Here is a 20,151-nt window from a genome sequence, read left to right on the forward strand (position 1 = left end):
ATGAGCAATTCGGATTACTTCGAATCCGACGTTGGGGATCTGAGTGAAACTAAGTCGTGACTCGATTTCTCCCAAACTCGAGTCTCAAAATGAGGCGAAACATCATTTCCATGATTTTTATTTTCGCAAAACTCTTGAGAGTTTTGGATTGCTATCTTTTGTGTGTATATGTGTATATAATATATATATATATATATATATATATATATATATATATACATAGTCCTCCCTCGTTCTCTTTAGTGCCATTATAGAACAGACAAAGTATAGGGAGGAGGTTAGCTGCAGTGCTCTGCTCATAAAATAGCATTAAGGGTGAACCAGGGACATAGGAAAGCAATAGAATCCTATCCTTATTGTAAAGCAGTTCTGTACAAAATAGTCAGCTAGAGCAGTTTGCTGATCAATTGCTTTTAATTTCGCTTTTACACAGGCTAGTGGGTATTGGTGGTTATTAATACATTGCATTGCATATTTATAATAGTACTAGACAGTATATACAGACTGAGTTAGATATATATCATTCTGAACTAACTAGTATATTCTTTGAGAAAAACAGTGTGCTTTTGCTGCCAGGATATTAGCAGCAGAATCCAAAAAACAAACAGATTTATTTCTTTTAATTTGAAAGATTTTCTAGTGAAAGTAATCTTGTGTGGGATAGTGACAACTGAAATAATTTTGAAAAAAAACTGGGTATTTGCATGTGAGATTCAGGAGCAGTTGCTCACCCCCAAAAAAAGGCTATATATTATTCTATTCTAGTCTATTCTTTTCTATTTTTCAATACTTGTCTATTTTGAAAGGGTTATTCAGTGAAATGGATATTTAAAACAGGTTGTTTGTGAGGGTCAGCACGCATCAGCACACCCCAAAAAATGCTATATACTTGTTCATTTTGGAAGGGTCATTCAGTAAAATCTATATTCGAAAAAGGGAGTTTCTGTGTGATTGTTTTTTCTAGGTATTTTCAACATTCAGTGACCGCATGTAGAACACTGCAGCAGTTGTAAAACAAATGTCATCTGCTATGCCACCAACTGGACCAAGCCCATTGGATAAATTAAACAACAAACAAAATTTAGTGTAAGGTGCAGGATATAAACATGTTGAAATGCATTATGTAGAGTGGAGAGGCAGTAACAATCTAATGTCATTGGATGGACACAGGCATCAATAAATATTTAGACAAATAGATACCCAATTGTAAAGAGCTACCTAATTTGCTCTTGCTATATAAATTAATGAGGAAGCTAAGAGATAAAGGTGGCCTGCACCCACAGTACAAAAATTCAAAGATTAGGCTCACAATACATCGCCAGAATATTGATTGTTTGCCTAGAGCATGGCTTTCAATACTTTGCTGCTATATAAATAAATGAGGATGCTGAGAGACGAAGGTGACCTGCACCCATGCTACAAAAATTCAAAGCTTAGACGCACAATACATTGCCAGAGTATTCATCGGTTGCCAAGAGCATAGCTTTCATCACCTTATTTTACTTATATTCTGTGTGCCATAATGCTGCCCTTCTGAATCAAACAAGGGGTCTTGTATATATATTTATGGGGAGGGAGGAAGGAAAAATCATTTTCCTGGGGTTAGCTTTGTTCAACCCTAGGGTAAAGGGGACTGCACAAGATTTGCAGCAGAGGTGGTTGCCAAGACCCATTTATATAAATACGGAATGTATGTAAGTTATATTTATATGTTCTATTAGTAATGTGTAATAAATATGTAAAAGAGACAGTTCAGATAGGCCAATAGTTCCCACACATGCAAGTATGTATAATACTTACATTGATTGACAAATTTGGTTTCCCAAAACATGTCTTAACAATGCAATTGATAGTCCACATTCTGAGAAATTAACAGACAGATTTTGGACCTGGCAAAGAATACATGTATAGATGGAGATGTGATGGAATTAGAGAACCGTAAAGTATGGTTAATTATTTTTTTCCAATTTAGTTACTAGGAAGCTATAACATTGTAAAGGATTATATCCTTGGACAAGTGGTGTAATGGCAATTTGACCTTCCAATATTACTATTTATAGCATTAACATTCGTTTATAGTCTATTTTCTTCACAACTGTTCAAATTTTCACAAATTTTGCCCAAAGTCTGCAGCGAACTGGCTGGCTAAAATTAGTGACAGAGCAATCGGAAAAATACATGGCAGTTTACTAAAAGATACAATCACATTTCTGCTTTAATTTTGTTTTAATTCAATTCCATATCTCACATTATAAGTCAACGTTTCGGTCTTACATTTGGACATTTGTCAAAGACAACCACATTAAACAGCAGAAAAGACAGATTTTAAAAAAACATGTAGTTACTTGACGTCTTATGCAATCCCAGATTGTCTTCAGTTGCAGCTCATGATTTTTCAGAAGGTTATAGTCTGCATATCATTGACAAATATATGAGGCAGTGGCTCCCTTGTATTCTCTATGAGGCACCCCAAACAATATGCATCCCACTCCGAAACGCATAACCAGAAGTGCCAAAGCCAAACACAGCAATTCCTAGGTGAGTTACTGGGAAACCTGCCTAGCAGATGTATATTCCCCATGAGTACCTAAGACATGTACCAAGGAGGTGCAAAAACGCACCTACACTATCAAATGCAGACTCCGACGGTATATGTTCCAGATTGGAATGCATTAATAGGAAGTGCAATGATGCATATCCTGTATAGCAAGCATTTTGGTTCCATATTTTCCTGGAAATTATGTTTTGCCTCGTTTTCAGATCCAATTTTGAATCGAGTCATGTTTTGCATCTACTCTGAACCCCGAATCTCGGATTATTGGATATATTATATTGAACTAGTATCTGGCAAAACTTACCTTGGCTAAATCTAATATAACTGGAGAGAGTTTAGGATAACGCCTTTCAAGAGGTTCAACTTCTTTAATTTCTGGCAAAGTCACACCAACAAACAGTGGATTCTTGTAAAATAGCTCTTGAAGGCGGGGAGTCAAATTACCTGCAAAATATAATTATGTTATTAGCAATTTGTAAAGGCAGTAAAATTTACTGTGGTTTAAATATTTACTGATAATATTATCAATTAGCAGTCAAATCACATCCAGGTGTCTGTCCTGTGAAATAAAGTGTATATTATATTAAACACAAACAAAATTACATTTTTCTACATTCAGCTTAATTACTAATTGTGTTTAGAAATCTGACCAAGCATAAATTTAATAACATAATGTAAAAAACACAATGCTGCAACCAATAGCTACAACCAAACAATTATAATATTTATACTACTATTTAAAAATAAAGGATAACTTCTATTTCCGATAAATACATCTTAACAAGTTTTGCAATCCACAAAGGAAAGAGTCAATCTAATTTCCCAGCAAGTTCTATTTTTTAACACTATCAAGCCTGATTCACTAGGGAAAGTAAACAGCGATTTTGTACATATAGGGCCAAATTCATAAGGAAAGTAAGGCAAAATAATATGAACAACTTGGCAAAACCATGTTGCATTGGAGGGGAAGGTAAATTTAAAATGTGGGAACAGATTTATAGTTGGAATAGGGCATGTCCTAGATCATCTTTACATTTCAGTGTAAAAATAAAGCTATCAGGTATTTGTGTGCTACATGAAAAAGCAGCCAGTATTTAACTTATGTGCAAAATAATGAAATAATATATACAACTTGCATTGTAACATGGTTTTGTCCAGAAGAAAACTCATTTTATTGCCTTAGTTTCCTAAATAAATCAGGCCCATAATCTACACAATTACTCTACGCATGCCCAGGACTGGACTATACACCACAGAACACAGCAGCGTTCAATTAATCTATGAGAGCAAAGTTCACTTATGACAGCCTACGATTTCAGGGATGAAATGGGACCGGGAATGGGGCAAGGAAGAGGCGTATGTCTGTAGTCAATGTACAGTATGGGTGTGCAAGCTCGAGCACACGCAGCAACATCTGATTCAAGCTCGGGGCACCTCTAAGGTACTTGTTTTTCACCGTATCTCGCTCCAGCTACAGGTCTAGTCTAAGTGCCTACTACTAGTGATGACAGCTGAGTTTGTATGCTGGGACAATCAGGAGCACCTGTAAAAATGTATTTTATGTCTATTCATAACATCCCAATAAATGTATTTCATTAAGAAAAACCCACTAATTTACGTGCGTTTTTTTAATATACACATATTACCTTCGTAATGAATCAGGCCCTATCATCTCTAAATTGCTCATCTTAGATGGAACAGTGATTATTTCCGCACAAAACTTCTGTCTTTAGGGTACTCATAGGAAAGGGGATTTTCTAGACACCAGAGATGTCCCTGCCCTGCATTTCTTCCAACAATCCCTATATTATTGTCACAATATTAGTTACCTCACAAAAGATTTATGCTTTTCAGAGACATAGTAAAATAACTTTACCTTGGCATTTTATGATGAGGTACAACTGATCAATATCAGAATCTCCAGGAAAAAGCGGCTCACCCGTTAGCATTTCTGTTACCAAACATCCAATGGCCCACACATCAACGGCTCTAAAGATCAGAATTACAATTTTCATTAGTTCCTCAAAGTCAAATAAATAACAACAGGCTGGGCTGGTGGGCATCTGCTCCCTCTGGCTGGTCTCAAAGTTTGCTACCTTGGGATGGGTCACTGGGCTACCTGCATTTTATTTATTTTAAAATGTTCCTAATAGGATGCTGAGCCAAGTCTCGCCCCCCCAGATTAAAATGTGCCAGCTAGCCCCTGAATAACAAACATGGCAAGAAGTTCGTATCACTGTACGTGTTATGTCCGTATAATACCGGAAACGTTCTCATGCAATTGCGAACAGAATGATACCAAAATGTTGGAAACATGGATTAGCTTCTACGCCACTTTTACATTTTATATTAAAAGATAGAAAATATGTTCGACTTATTTGAATGTTATTATGATAATAATTACAATGCGTGTTAATCGCATCACAACTGATTGTAGTGTACAGAAATTATTTATTACCATCATTGTCCAGTTATTAAATCTCTACACATGTCATTATCAAGAAGTCACTTACTTGCCATACTTGATGTCCCCAACCAACAGCTCTGGTGCTCTGTACCACCTTGTGGCCACATAGTCCGTGTAAACTTCTCCTGGGGCAGCCAATGTACGTGCAAATCCAAAATCACATAGTTTTACCACCCCTGAATGTGACACCAATATGTTCTCTGGCTTAATGTCTCGGTGGATAATCTAGAGTAGGAAAACTTAATTAACAGAAATATATAATAAATTATATATATAATTTATATAAATAAAATAATATATTTTATATAAATAAAATAAGAAAGTTCTGCGCTCATATTACTGAGGAAATTTTCCTGGATGCCGTTCAGTAAATATACTACAAAGAGTAAAGAATACGCTCACAGGAGCTGTCACGAGTGGTCTATATGTTTTGGATTTTTGCGGTAAGGTAAATGTGGCGTAAAGAGCAGCACATTCCTCTCTTTCCCCATTGTTTTCCTCCTCATGGTCACTTTGCCTCCATCTGCCATTGGCCTGCCCAGTTGAGTAATTGGGGCAAAGCTAAGGGTTGAAAACATGGTAATTACCATCCTCCTCCATGCTTCAAAACCCTCTGACACTCATCCGCTCTGCTACACATTTGAGTAGAGCTACGTTGAGTGTAATCTAATATATAAAAGCCTAACGGCGTGTGCTAGTGTGTGTGTGTGTGTGTGTTGAAAAAACTACCGGGTGACAGAGTGCTCAAGCTGCAGCACAACCTGCTGGCGGAGTTATATACTACACTGACCTACTAAATTCTTAGCATTATCTAATATATAAAAGCCTAGCGGCGTGTGTTAGTGTGTGTGTGTGTGGAAAAAACTTTTTTCTCAGAAAGGGCTCATCCAATTGACCTGAAATTTGGTATACTGACATTATTTGACAAAAAAATTATAATAGTGAAGTCAGTTAACTTCCATCATCCCCCCTTCCCCCCGTGGGAGGGGTAGTTAAGGCTAAATTTACGAGTTGAGGGCTCAAACTGATTTTAATGAGGTAATTTTACCTCATGAACACACATGCTGTGTTAGTGTGTGTGTGTGTGGAAAAAACTACCAGGTGACAGAGTGCTCAAGCTGCAGCGCCACCTGCTGGGCAGAGTTATATACTACACTGACCTACTAAATTCTTAGCATTATCTAATATATAAAAGCCTAGCGGCATGTGTGTGTGGCGATGAAGATGACAAGAACCTTTTTAACACCTTAAGTAGCTTGATTTGACTAGAATGCATGAGTATCATGCACGGGTTAACTTGTAATTAAATATTACATATTGGGCTAGTCTCTTCCAATAAAGAACATGTGTAGTACATTCATGGTAGATTCATGTGCCCTGTGCTTTTATATGGTCACAAAGTCCTTATATTTTACATTAGGCGGTACAAATGATCTGACAGTTTTATAATAAGGCAGCATTCAATTGTTTTGCTCTCACAGAAATAAATGATTGCATGCAGAAATGAAGTGACAAAGTACTCTATGCAGATCATATTAAACTTTCTGACATAACCTTGTTTTACAAGTTAGTGGATAAAAAGTATGATGTGTATTTAATTGTCCTTTGTCTCAACCAACCAAAAATGATGTGTTGTATATGTTCCTTGAAAAAACCTAATTAACACATTATTAATAATGACCAAATATTAATTGATACCACTTGGAGGCATTGTACTACTCACATTGTGATTGTGGCAAAATCCTATCCCTCTTATTATCTGAAACAAATACTTTCGGACTCTGCTGAAGTCCAATCCACTGGGAAATTGTTCAAGGTCGTCAAGCACTGTGCGGTCAACAAATTCAAACACTAGATACCATCGCTTCTTTTTCTTGCATACTTCTAATAAATTTACCAAGTTTTCATGGCGCAATTGCTGTAAGAAAAATAAAAAGATATGTAGATTTAACATGTTGGATGTAAGAATTTCATTTCATATACATGTGTTTGACACCACAGTTTTTCTTCACTAGTTTGATTGGTGTATCACGTCATTACTATGCAGTGTAGGGGACTTTGCTGGTTCTACTATCTCTCCACTTGTGACGTCCTACTTGCCTCTATTTCTCCGTTCACACAATCACACAATTGGACAGATCACTGTCTCCTACAAGAGCAGCATACACATCTCTTGAAATATTCTGCGATCTTCTGAAACATTCTGATGAATTTATTGGCTACAAATTGCCCACTTCAAAGATGAAATCATCATGTATGACCAGGAGTTGAAAATTGAATACAAAAAGCTGCTCAGTCCTTAGTCAAAAGTACCTTAAAAAAATAATTGCATTATTTAATACTTATAAACAAGTATACACAACAAAAACAGGTAAAATTTATCTATATGGATTCCTGCTGTTCAGGTTTAAATGTTCTATAAACCAGTTGAATGTATGAACTTTGATTAAAGCTAAGTGGTTGCCTAGAGCAACAAAATTTTAAGGGCACCTAAACCACTGAATGGGCATCTAAATTTAAATTAAACGTAGCCCTTTCCACATTGGAGGATAATTGGGTAGATTAATTATTTAAATGTATTTGAACACCTGCAGACATCATGCTGCCATTTGTTGCTCATCCATGTTAACAATAGGTTGAGGGAAGGGAAACTAAATTACAGTTGGAGAAGGCTATGGAGGAGAAATAATTTACATGAAAGGAGATGCTGGTGGGGATAAATAAATGAAAGGGAAACTGCTGTGGTGGAGAAATGAATTGAGGGGGAGATATGTATAGGATGAATAAATTATGAGGACCAGTGAACTACAGGGTAGTGTGGTGTGAATTGAATGATAAAGATTTATACCTAACCTAGATTAATGTCACTTTGCTCTACTAAGCATTGTGGGAACGAATTGGACGGCGGAACTCATGGCCATGATTCCCTCCACATCATGTCCATGCCCATTCCATGTCATGGCCATGCTTCCTCCAGTGGCGAGCTGTGGTGGCAGGGGCTGAAACTTTAACTAGTACCCTGGCACAGGCCCTTATTACTTACCGTAATTGGTTGGAGTTCACATGTGTACAATTAAAGTGTTTAAATGTATTTAAAAATAAAAACACCTGTTTTTGAAAGGTCCCACAATTGGTTAGTCAAGAGCTCTATCATAAAGATGACAGGACTTGACTGGAAATTTAAAGTAACCATACAATACAGAGAGAATTCTAGTGACCACTATACAATACAAAAAGTATTCTTGTGGCCCCCATACAATACAAAAGCATTCTTGTGTTCAGCCGTCATCCAAGTGACCACCATACAATACAGAGAGCAGGAACCCTTCCCTTTTGAGACATCGTACGCCCCCCAACCATCTCTTGTCAGAATTGGTGTCTTTGATCCCCTGCATTAAGTCTCCAAATATCATGGCCCTTGTATTAATTCTCCACATATAATGCCTGGCCTAAATTATTTCTCCCCTGTATCATGCCCCCCCCCCCATATTGAGTCTTCCTATATCATGCTATCTGTATTGATTCCCCCTATATCATGTCTGACTTAAAATATTTATTCCCCATATCATGGTCCCCTACATTGATTTTTTTCCATATAATCCTCCCCATATTGATTCTCCTCTATAATGCAACACCTGAATTAATCCCTCCCTATATTATGTCCCCATATTGATTATTTCCATTATCATCATCATCATCATCATTTATTTATATAGCGTCAACATATTCCATATCGCTTTACAATTGGGGACAAGCATAATAAACTCATAAACAAACTGGGTAAAACAGACAAAGAGGTGAGAGGGCCCTGCTCGCAAGCTTACAATCTATGGGACAATGGGAGATTGACACATGAGGTTAAGTCTACATTTTGCATTTTGGCCCAGCCAGACTGCAAAGGTAAAAGTGACTCATAAGCTAAATGATCCCGTCACACAACAATGTTGGTCAGGGGGTAGTTGTCTTGTGTGAAATTGTGTAACAGGCTAAAGGTAGCGAGGTTAAGAGGGTGGCTGAGGAATATTATAAGCTTGTCTGAAGAGGTAGGTTTTCAGAGAACGCTTGAAAGTTTGTAGACCAGAGGAGAGTATCATGCCCCATATTAATTTTCCCCATCCCATGTTTGCCACCAGTATTGATTTTCCCCATATCCTATCCCATCCATGTTGGTTCACTAGTGTATCATGGCCCCCCTTTAGTCTATATCCCAATATAATGCCCACCATGTACTGATTCTCCCCATATTACTGTACAGCTCTTCTGTACAGATTTTCCCCATATCATGATTGACCATAATTACTTTACCCTGGTATCATGTCCCCTATATTGATTAACTCCCAGATCATGCCTCCCTCGTATTATTCTCCCCCATGCCTCTTTATTGTCATGGACAATCAGGGTGGCTTCTGTTAGAGTGAGTGCAGTGAAAGTCTGATCTCACTGTTAATCTCATGAGATGAAAATTCCAGATTTCTGAAGCCTGAGCTATAGACTTAGTGTTAGTATGCCAGCAAATCATAATGCAGCTGCCTCATTCTGATTGCTGTCAGGCTGCCTGTCACTGCTTGTTCACTGCCAGGGCTGCTCAGGCCATTCCACAGACACACATGTGACAAACATACATATATAATTAAAGTATTCTAGGTCATTAATGTACAAACTGAGATCAAACTGTACTTTATTAATTACAATAGAAAGTTACTACAATACATATTAGCTGAGAATATATGTTACATGTAATCCTGATCATATACCACTTTATATTGCATGATCACGTATGTGAGAAAAAAGAAACTATTTTTTTATACCTTATCATAATAGTTTAATGCAATCAAATTGTGCCAGTCATGTATGTGACAGGTAATCAATTATCTGACAATGTATGAAAATATATGGATTCATGACCAGCTGACATGACCTTGGTGTCATATCAGATAACTGAGTGTGGAAATACCCGAATTCCACAATTATTAATTATGGGTGTTGACAGCTTTCTTTTATATCATCCACTTGATGCTGGCTACATCATTGTCATGACTGTCAAGAAGTGGTAAGTTAGACTCTAGTACTATCCATGACTGATACTGGCAAACCAGAGTTGCGTAGTCTAACAAGTTCCCCGGTATTCACCAAGAACTGTTCCAAAACAGGATGGACTTTGCTGCCGAGAACTCGCAGGTCACGGTCTACTGGACTCCCTCAGGATGTAGCACTGTGGTCAGAAGAGGTGGCTGCAGGAGTGAGTGTACACAGATATCTACGGCCGAGTCAGACAAGCCAAGTTCGGTACACTTGCAGTCAAGGCAGGACAAGGAGGCATCAGAAGCATAGTCACAGGAAGGCCGGGTACTGTACAGTGGATATCAGGCAGAGTGTAGTCAGACAGGCAGAAGTTCGGTGCAGTGGATATCAGGTAGAATGTAATCAAACAAGCAGAGGTTCAGTACACTGTATAACAGACAGAGCAAAATCAGAGAGGCAGAGGTTCGGTACGCTGGATATCAAGCAGAAACTCACAAGGAGGGGAAAGTGAAGCGCACACACAAGGAGTAGCAAAAGAAGTCAGACGTAGAGCAACAAAGTTGCTCTGACACTGAATGAGTGTCAGAGCGCAATTTATGAAACTACCTAGATTTGAAAAGACCACCCCGACATCTAGTCATGTGAGCTGACACCCGGAAGTGCCAGAGAGCAGCGCGAGTGAGGACGGCACTGAAACCAGGACAGGTGAGATTGTGACAATCATTTTCTTGATTTAGGAAGTTATATTCCGATTAAATCTTCAGGAAACAACACGGATATCAGAGTTGTCAATGGCAGATACTTGTGCAACATATGGCTTACAGGATTTCTTTCCACATATTTTTACAAGTATGAATGTTCCAGGAGTTATATGTGAACCCTGTTCCATAGCAGATATCGAGGAAGCAGTGGCTGTGCATACTGTTAATTACCATCACGGCATGATTCTTTATTCTGATAACACATGTTTTGGGTATCCAATGATTGCTCATTGCTAAATAGATAGATATGATCACTGCAGCAGCTTAGGATGTGTACCTTCTTAGCTCCTGGATCTTCTTTAGCCAGATCCCATTCAATACATCACACATACCTGGAGTAGTATATACAATGTCTGATCGACATAAGAATGTTACCACCATTTCTCTATCCTCAGTAGGCCTATTGTTTGTGCCACTGTTAATTTTCCTTGGATTTATGTAGATTTAAACCCAGCTTATCCACAAAACTGCTCACAACTGCTAATGGTTTATGTGGTGATATTGGCAAGGCTTTCAAAGTTTTCTTTACTGCCTTACCAAGAGATTGTGGAGTTCTATAAAGTGAAGAGAGTCAGAGAAGTAGAAGCAGTAGGAGAAGACACACCTGATAAGTCTGATCAATTATTATCCTTCTTCTTGGCAGCTCTACATGCCCTCTAGTTCTTTAGCTGTCTCAGTTTGTTTCTTTCTCTCTTTCTTTGTCGTAGTTGTGGACTTTGTCTGTCTTAACATTTTCTGTCATTTTATTTCCTTCTCCTTAAAACTGACATCATTCCTTTCTGTCTGGTAATATCTTCTCTGCTTTTCAGCCTTCTTTGCTTTCGGTTCAATGTCCATCTTTGACAATGTTTGATTGCAAAATAAACATGGATGATTGTAGATATTAGCTTGAAATCCACTACCTTCCTTTAAACACCATGTGCTCTAAACAAGAAGTTGCTACTATTGGCATTTATTGAGAATATCAAAAAATAAAAAAACATTGCTCTCTCGTGAGAAAATAAACAAAATAGCAATGTTACATACATGACTCATTCTTATATCACATACCTGACCAGTGTCACATAAATGACCATTGTAAATTTTAATACTAAATAAAATTAACCTTAATTTTTTTGTTTTTTAGATAAGCTGAAGTGAATTGCTTTTGCACACAAAAAAATATTATTATATTGTAAACCATATAATCTGGAGGGGGGGGATATGGTGCAAATGATCATGTACGTGACTGTTGAAAATGCTCTAAGTATTTTCTGTTACACAATATATCTAACAAAGGCTAAAAAGAAATAGATAGGTGCACTTTAGTTCTCAATTTTAATGGATAAGGATGTGGTGGAGTATATATTAAAACTTAACTTTTATTATTTTAATTAAACCAGCGATATATAGAAATATATGTTCAATAAAATCAATGTGTGCAATTAAAAGTAGCTGGATGCACCAGGTGCCTTGCCTCAATATAATGGGGAGTATAATATATAATTATGGTAGGATTATTATCGCATTTCAATCCTAAAATGAATCATATCATAATCTATATGCCACGTCTAGTATAAGGTAATCTCACTGAATAAATATGTGGCAATAACACCAATATTATTCGCTATTCTCTTAATAAGCTTGTAATGATATACGGAGGTGATTTGCTATCTACCTAAAGAGGCTCCACACTAACTCAGATTTGTTGGAGCAAATCATCGTTTCTATATGCCACGTCTAATGTAAAAGATCTCATGAATAAATATATAACAGTGGCGCCAATTAACTCGCTAATCTCTTAATTAACTTTCATTAATCTTAGTAAATTCATTATCCATATGCCACGTCTGGTATAAAATAATCTCATTTGTTAAGTATAGAGCAGTAGCGCCAGTGTTATTCGCTGTTCTCTTAATAAACTTCCAGTTACACAGAGGTGACTTGCTATCTGCCTATAAAAGCTCCAAACTGACTCTGGTTTTATTGGAGCAATTCCTGGTTTCTTAGATCCCCTAAGGTCAAAAGTAAACTGGTGCACCAGCGATACGCCAACGTGCGTTTCGCTGTGTGCTTATTCAAGACAAGCTGAGACTGTTCTGACAGTTATTAAATACTGTCAGTGTGGGGCTAAATGAATGACGTTTAGGTGTCTCCACCTATCAGAGAGAGTGTTTACCGTAATGATTGGCATAATTTGCAGCCAATCACCAATAGTTGTAACACAATATACCCAGAAAACAACTATTTTTTTTGACGATGCAGCCTAATTCAGAAAACATTGACAATAGATAATAAATACAAAAATTGACCTTTCAAGTGAAGTATAGAAAGGTTAAAGTAAAAACAAACTGAATCATAGCTTAAATCATATCTTATACAGGATTTCTGAATATTTGCACAACAGTCAAAATATGCAATGTATGTCTAGAGCCATGCTTTTGAGACAAAATTAAAGTTAACCACAAGAAAGATCACACTTGTTAAGTGTTTTCCACCATGCATTTTTTTGGACCTTGGTTTCCAATTCTATGGAATGAACCGTCTCCTTTTTATGCCAGAGCTGGCCTCAGTAATTCACTGCTGTCTGTCCCCCCAAGCTAAAATAAATAATAAAAAATGGGCAAAATAAACAGAAACAAATATATAAAAATGCTTCTTGGGACCCCCAGGCAGCACATCATGGGAACCTCAAATCTACCGGGAAAAGTCCAGATAAGGTCTATGACCAATCCAACCCTGATCATAGACTATCCAAAGCAGGTTATTTCTTTAGAGAACACTCAGGAAGGAAAGGATATAAGGCTATTTCAAAGACATTTACTATCCGGAGACCTACATAAAAAGTGAAGGAAGATTCTATGGCCTTGTAAGACCAATACAGAAGTTTTTTACTTCATTATGTTTGGTGCTATGTTTGGAGCAAGCCTAATACTGTGTATCATCCCCAAAACACTATCTGGGGGCCGGGAGCAAAATGCTATGCTGATGCTTCAGAGACTGGAAAACTTGTCAAAGTAAAGGATAAAATGGATGAAGCAAGATATGAACAAATCTTGGCGGAAAACCAATTTAGGACAAGTGGTAAAAATTTCAGAATAAATCATTTTGATTCCGTGATGTAAGAAAATAAAATGTGAATGAGGAGAAATACTTTTTGCAAATCCTTTTGGAAAGACAGATAACGCAAAGCATGACGGTATAATATTATATAGAAAAAAAATGACAACATTAAGGGACATTTAGGAAAACTTGTGCATTGGAAAACCGTTGTCTTGCCTATACCAACTAATCAGAGCCTGGCTGCAAAAAACACACTTTTCACATGCACTGGTTTTCATACTGTATATATTTCTCAAATGTGTATATTTAGATTTTTGCACAATTGTTGTATTAACACATATACATTTTTTTTTTACTGTGAATGTGATTTGAGAACCTCTTTAGAAATGAAAGTGGAATGACTAATACACACAACTAGTTCATGTTTAGGTCACAATTTCATCAAGCAGGATGTTGGCACCTTGCTAGATTTGTCACTCTGCCTAGTATCAGGTAACTGGTATTTTTCTTTTATCAGTTCAATCATCAAGCCCTACACTGAAACAGTACGTGTGGCAAGACAATAAACCATGGGATTTTCTGCTATCTCCATGGCAATTATAGATAAATAAACCTATAAACCAGTATTTATTATTGTTCTTTCTCAGGTTTGTTAGTTGCTCATTGCAGCTATTTAAATTAATATATTGTTTGTGTGAGCAGCTCCCTATTTTAGGGCCAGATAAAGACCAAATGGGGTGGTAGGTAGCAGTTTCATAGCCCCTACCTCCAGCCTCACCAGTGACTCTGTGTATGTACACTAAATACTTTTTTACTGAGACAATTTTACTGCATGAGTGCATAGACATATGGCTTTATTTATTATAAAAGCCCTATCTCAGACAAAAACGACACCTGAACTAGCCAGATTACACACGCACGTATCCCAAGCACACTGGCCCAGCAAAGCAGTAAGTTAACTCTTAGAGCTCCAGGTCAGTATGGCAGAGGCCGCTTCGCTCAGCTGCCTCAGCAAGACTTTAATTATGGCGATAGTTGATTTTCTAGGTGATTTTTTACAGGGTCACTATTGTAGATTACATTGACAGCCACTTGGCCGCAACAGTTAATCCCCCCCTCCCCACCCAAAAACATATATAATAGTATCCCCGCATTATGGTTTTAGTTAATAAAATGTCTTAAGATTGATGGGTCACTAAAAATCGAATCTTGTAGGATTTGTGTCAGGGTGTTTGTAACAATAACAAAAAGGTTTGGTACAATTCTAGTAGCACTTTTTGGCTTTGTTTGTAGCCGTATAAAAGTTGTGTTTTGTGAGGTATGTCCGTGAATGCAAGAAAGTATATAATAAATCCTAAAGTGGACCTGTCACCCTACATACACTAGGAAATTTGTGTGTTGAATTAGCATGGTACCTATCAGTTGGCTAAGAACCAGTGGTATCATGACATACATGAGGTCTAACTTACATTCATAAGGTACTGGTTCCAAGGAAATTAATTCTGATTAGTATTAGTTTAGCCCACCAAAATGGATGGACGGACAACAGACACACTTTAAGAGCTCCTCTACAGCTCTTTGAAATGTGTAGAGGTAATAATTAAATTTGGATTTCAGAAAGGTATTTTCATTACAACTGTACCAGGTATTGGCAGAAATAGAAGAGACATATGGGCCCCTATATACAACATTCTTTAAGCTTTAACTCAAGTGAAAACTGCAATTTTCACAGGAGAAAGGCTTATGTTTTGCAGCAATTTATCAAAGGCATATCAAGGGTGATATCACAGAAGTCTCTGGCGTTCACCTGTATACCTAATATTAGCTCACTCTATATTGTACAACTAAAACTTTATATGGGTTGCACTGTTAATTCTGTTAACGCTAGTGGCATACAACAGTTTTCAAACTATTATGCTCTCTCTACTGTAAAACTGCTTTGCAATCACAAGCCCAAGGACATTGTGTGACTTCCCAACGGTGCTCTCTTCTTTCTTTTTGCAATGAATATATGTCTATGTCTATCATTTAACCCCTTGTACAATTCAAAATAATATCTCTATTACCTAACTAGGAAACTAGGACTCGTGGCCATGCACACTGAATACAGGCGGGGACAAAACCTGTAAGGGATGTTTTTCACGTCAAGCAGGCAGCGAAAGATTCCTCTGGGGTGATCAACCTTCTCAGGTACAGCCACTTTTCAGGCAGTTGTCCCAGCAAGTTTAACTTGTCCAATTGCTCCAAAATGTAATTTCTTATTGTTGCAGTAAGCAGCAATAACAAATAATACTTAATGGACAATTTTTGCTAGTTTTGATGAATAAGCCCCATAAACAGGTTCGTGTCCAAAGTGATTAGTGTGTCACATGGTCCACCCTTCAACAAGCTTAAACTGTCTTCAGATCACTACATTAATCCAACAATGCACCTCATTAAACTGCTCTTCTGATTCAAGTAAACATATTTTAGAAAGCGTTTGTGCCATGTTCATTCAAGCACAGCCACTGTTTTCACGCTTCATGTAGCATATTTCAAGCTTGTTGTCTGGGATTTAGTGAAGAGGTATAGAACCGAGGGAGACAAGGAAACATAGGACAGATAAAGGTTTGATCTTGGTACCATTATTTTATTCTTATTTTTAGCACTTCTGGTTCTTCGGCCTGATTCATTAAGGATCTTAACTTGAGAAACTTCTTTTTTCAGTCTCCTGGACAAAACCATGTTGCAATGCAAGAGGTGCAAATTAGTATTCTGTTTTGCACATAAGTTAAATATTGACTGTTTTTTCACGTAGCACACAAATATCAACTTTAAATGTCAGTGTACAAATAAGCTATCAATTATTTGTGTGCTACATGAAAAAACAGGCAGTATTTAACTTATGTGCAAAACAGAATACTAATTTGCACCCCTTGCATTGTAACATGGTTTTGTCCAGGAGACTGAAATAAGAAGTTTCTCAAGTTAAGATCCTTAATAGTTTATTTTGCAATATAAAGATGATCTGGTGCCCAAATTATTGAGACATCTGATTGCACTGCACCACCCAGTTACATTACCTGTGTCCCAACATCTTCACAGAGACTCTGTAAAAATAACCTGTATGTGTGGAGACCCTCTGGTCATCTACATATATACGCACAAGGTTGTCATAGATGCAAAGATGTCAAAGAAGCTGCCCCAATAAAAATCATAGACGCGAAAAGCTGATTAGTGAAAGACCACATCGCCATTTGTGTACTCATTATGGTCACATAACTAGTAATTTGGTAGTGAGAATGAACAACGAGATCACCATGTGTATGGCTCAGATTAACTTGCCAGTTATGATAAAATATATTTTCTTTTTTCCCACAAATGGTTTTCTACCAGCAATAATTGTTGGTTTACTGTAAGAGAATAGGGTTTTTCTAGGAGCTGAATTTGTTTGGCTGTAATATAATCCTCTCATGACCATATTGTCCATATCTGTCATGAGACAAGGAACTCTGTTATCCAAAAAGATTTATGATATTTATCCAACACAAACTATTTAATACTATTGTCAGCAAATAAGATTTTTCAACATGGCTAAACCCAAAAGCCTAGTACACAAAATTTATCGAAATCTGGATCATGCTAATTACTTCAATCTCACAAATTAAAGGTGACAGAAATAGTAAAATATGAACTGTTAGTTAAATATGTAAGTTTCCTGTTGATAAAGTAGTCTTGTCTATCTATGTAGTATAATTTAACCTATATCAAGTTTGGAAGCAGCACCTATGGAAAGTAGTGGGAGGGAAATCTAAAGAGAGAGCGGTGGGTAGACTGGGAGATCCCAGAGGAGGTGAAGAAGGACGGAGAGGAACGGGATGCTGTGAGTTACATCATTTTGGCCCTGCGCCTGCACCGGAGTGAAGTGAAATTGTCATTTTGGTGTGGGGGGCGGGTCCAAAATGATGCAATTCACAGTGAATCGCATAATGGAGACTCCCAGGATGTGGGGGAATGGCCTGCTCTCCCGATAGTCCAGGAAATCTACCTGGAAGTCTGGAGTATCCAGGACATCCCAGGAGAGTGGGCAAGTATGAGAAACAGCCCTAATCTGCCCTTCTCCTCCCATCAGAAGGTGAAAACTTTTGACCTCCTGCACACCCTGCACTTGTGCAGAACTAGGAGCATGACATCACAAAAGAGCATTTTTGCTGCAGTTCACCCAGAGTGGATCTGTACATTTCAGGCCTGAGTCATTAAGGAGAGTAAAGCATAACAAAGGAGTAACTATGCACCTGGGCAAAACCATGTTGCATTGGAGGGGAGGTAAATTTAAAATGTGGGGACATATTTATAGTTGGGGCAGGGCATGTCCTAGATCATTTGTGTGTAAAAATAAATCTATCAAGTATTTGTGTGCTACATGAAAAAACAGCCAGTATTTTCCTTGTGTGCAAAATAATAAACTAATTTGTCCCCCTTGCATGGTTTGTCCAGGAGCAAACTTACTCCTTTTTTTTGCTTTGTTCTCCTTAATGACTCAGGCCCTTCAAAGTGAGCATATATATTTTATGCAGTATTTATGCAGTGTTGTTCTGATTTATGAGAGTGGTCTACCTCAGAGCAAATTAAGAATAACTAATTTGTAATGAATAGATATCCATAAACCGCAATGAAGTCAACAAGTATTGTTAATTACTAGAAGACTGGCAGACTGCAGCAATTGTTAATATGCCAAAGGAAAATGTTCCCTGGTCTTTAGTGTGTACTACATTCAATGCCAAATACTACCAATTTGTCTTGCTTATCAATCAAGGGCAGCTCTAGCTTTTGTGGGCCCTCAGCAAGAGAAAATTGTGGGGCCCCCTAACAACATCACAATACAAAAAAAGTTATTTTACTGCATGTTGCACAAATTGAAATAACATAATATACATACAAATATATTTCTTTTAAATAAAATATTGGGATGTAAAATAACCTTCAGTCTCTAAATAAAGCATGGGCATTGCACTAAAACATTCCAGATGGACAATTATAATAGTTTTATCCTATAACAGTTTATAATGTTTGTATTATGATCCCCTCAAAGTACAGTGCTGTGTAATATGTTAGCGTTTTATAAATAAAAGTAGAACCAAAATTAGATAAGAGCAAAATGTAAACTGTTAGACATTTGTGCTGGCACTTTACAAACCCACACAAGTTATGTGGTATAGAGACAACATATTCTGTGATGTCCTTCACTCCATCCACACCTCACGTCACCTCATACACCAGCATGGAGAAATGTTTACTTTCCACTTTACACAAGTAGAGCCACTGCAAGAAATGCTTGGTAGTTGAGCAATGCCAATTTCACAATTTTTTAACAATGCCAATTTCAAGTTACTGGTTGGAGTGAGTAAATATACTACTGTTAGTAGCAATATATGTATGATATCTTGACTTTTTTAATCTCGCTTGTACACCCTCTAATTCAGGGTTGGACAGAGTGAAGTAGAATTCAGGAGCCAGTCTCAATTTTATGAACCAGCAGATTCTTTTAAAGGGGCAGGATTCCACTGATCATATCACATTAATTATATGTGGTCTGGGGACTCAGCCACATGGATGAGCTTGACTGAAAATTCTTAATATCCCATGATATTATTATTATTAGTATTATTCTTATTTTCGTTTAATCATATAGCACCAATCATATTACGAGGAGAATATATAATCATTCACATCAGCCCCTGCCCCATTTGAGCTCACAATCTATATTTCATACAACACACACACATATGCTAGGCTCCATATTGCAAAAGAAAATTTACCTACCGGTATGTTTTTGGACTGTGGGAGGAAACCAGAACACCAAGAGGAAACTAAAGGTGAACATACAAACTTCACAGGGCCATGGCTGGAATCGTATACAGCCTCATTATTATGCTGATGTGACCATACTACCTCCTCATGCCACCACAGCCTCACTGCATACAGAACTTTTCCACACTGGACTCTATTATGGTGTTGCCTCTCTCAACAACTAGTTGTTAATTAGAAAGTAACAGTGGTACACTGAGCGATTATACCACTCTGATTTTATTTCCTACATTGAAATCCATGAATCTGGGGTTTGCTATAGTTTATAGTGAGCTCCAGTTAGCTGGAGTTAGCAATAAGTAGACTCCTATATTCCTGTAAATAATCACAGCTGTAAGCTTACTTCCCATATCAGGCTTACATCGCCATATATAAATCTAAGAAATGATGCATGTATAGTAAATGCACAACCCTGTTTTATTGCTAAAGGAAACCAGGGCAACTCTGTCTGACTCCTG

General features: G+C 37.4%; 1 protein-coding gene across 3 annotated transcripts in view; it reads right to left on the reverse strand.

Moving 5' to 3' along the window:
* The window catches only part of CDKL2 (cyclin dependent kinase like 2), an 82,179-nt gene that overhangs the window by 46,645 nt on the left and 15,383 nt on the right, over positions 1-20,151 (reverse strand). For all 3 annotated transcript variants that reach the window (XM_075202193.1, XM_075202207.1, XM_075202202.1), the window contains 4 exons: positions 6,745-6,939; positions 5,068-5,246; positions 4,431-4,543; positions 2,859-2,998 (listed from right to left, as the gene is read on the reverse strand). In XM_075202193.1, coding sequence (XP_075058294.1) covers positions 2,859-2,998; positions 4,431-4,543; positions 5,068-5,246; positions 6,745-6,939 — 627 coding nt within the window. The remainder of the gene's footprint in view (positions 1-2,858; positions 2,999-4,430; positions 4,544-5,067; positions 5,247-6,744; positions 6,940-20,151) is intronic.

This window comes from Mixophyes fleayi, chromosome 1 (genome assembly GCF_038048845.1).
Source record: "Mixophyes fleayi isolate aMixFle1 chromosome 1, aMixFle1.hap1, whole genome shotgun sequence".
Classification (NCBI taxonomy): Eukaryota; Metazoa; Chordata; class Amphibia; order Anura; family Limnodynastidae; genus Mixophyes; species Mixophyes fleayi.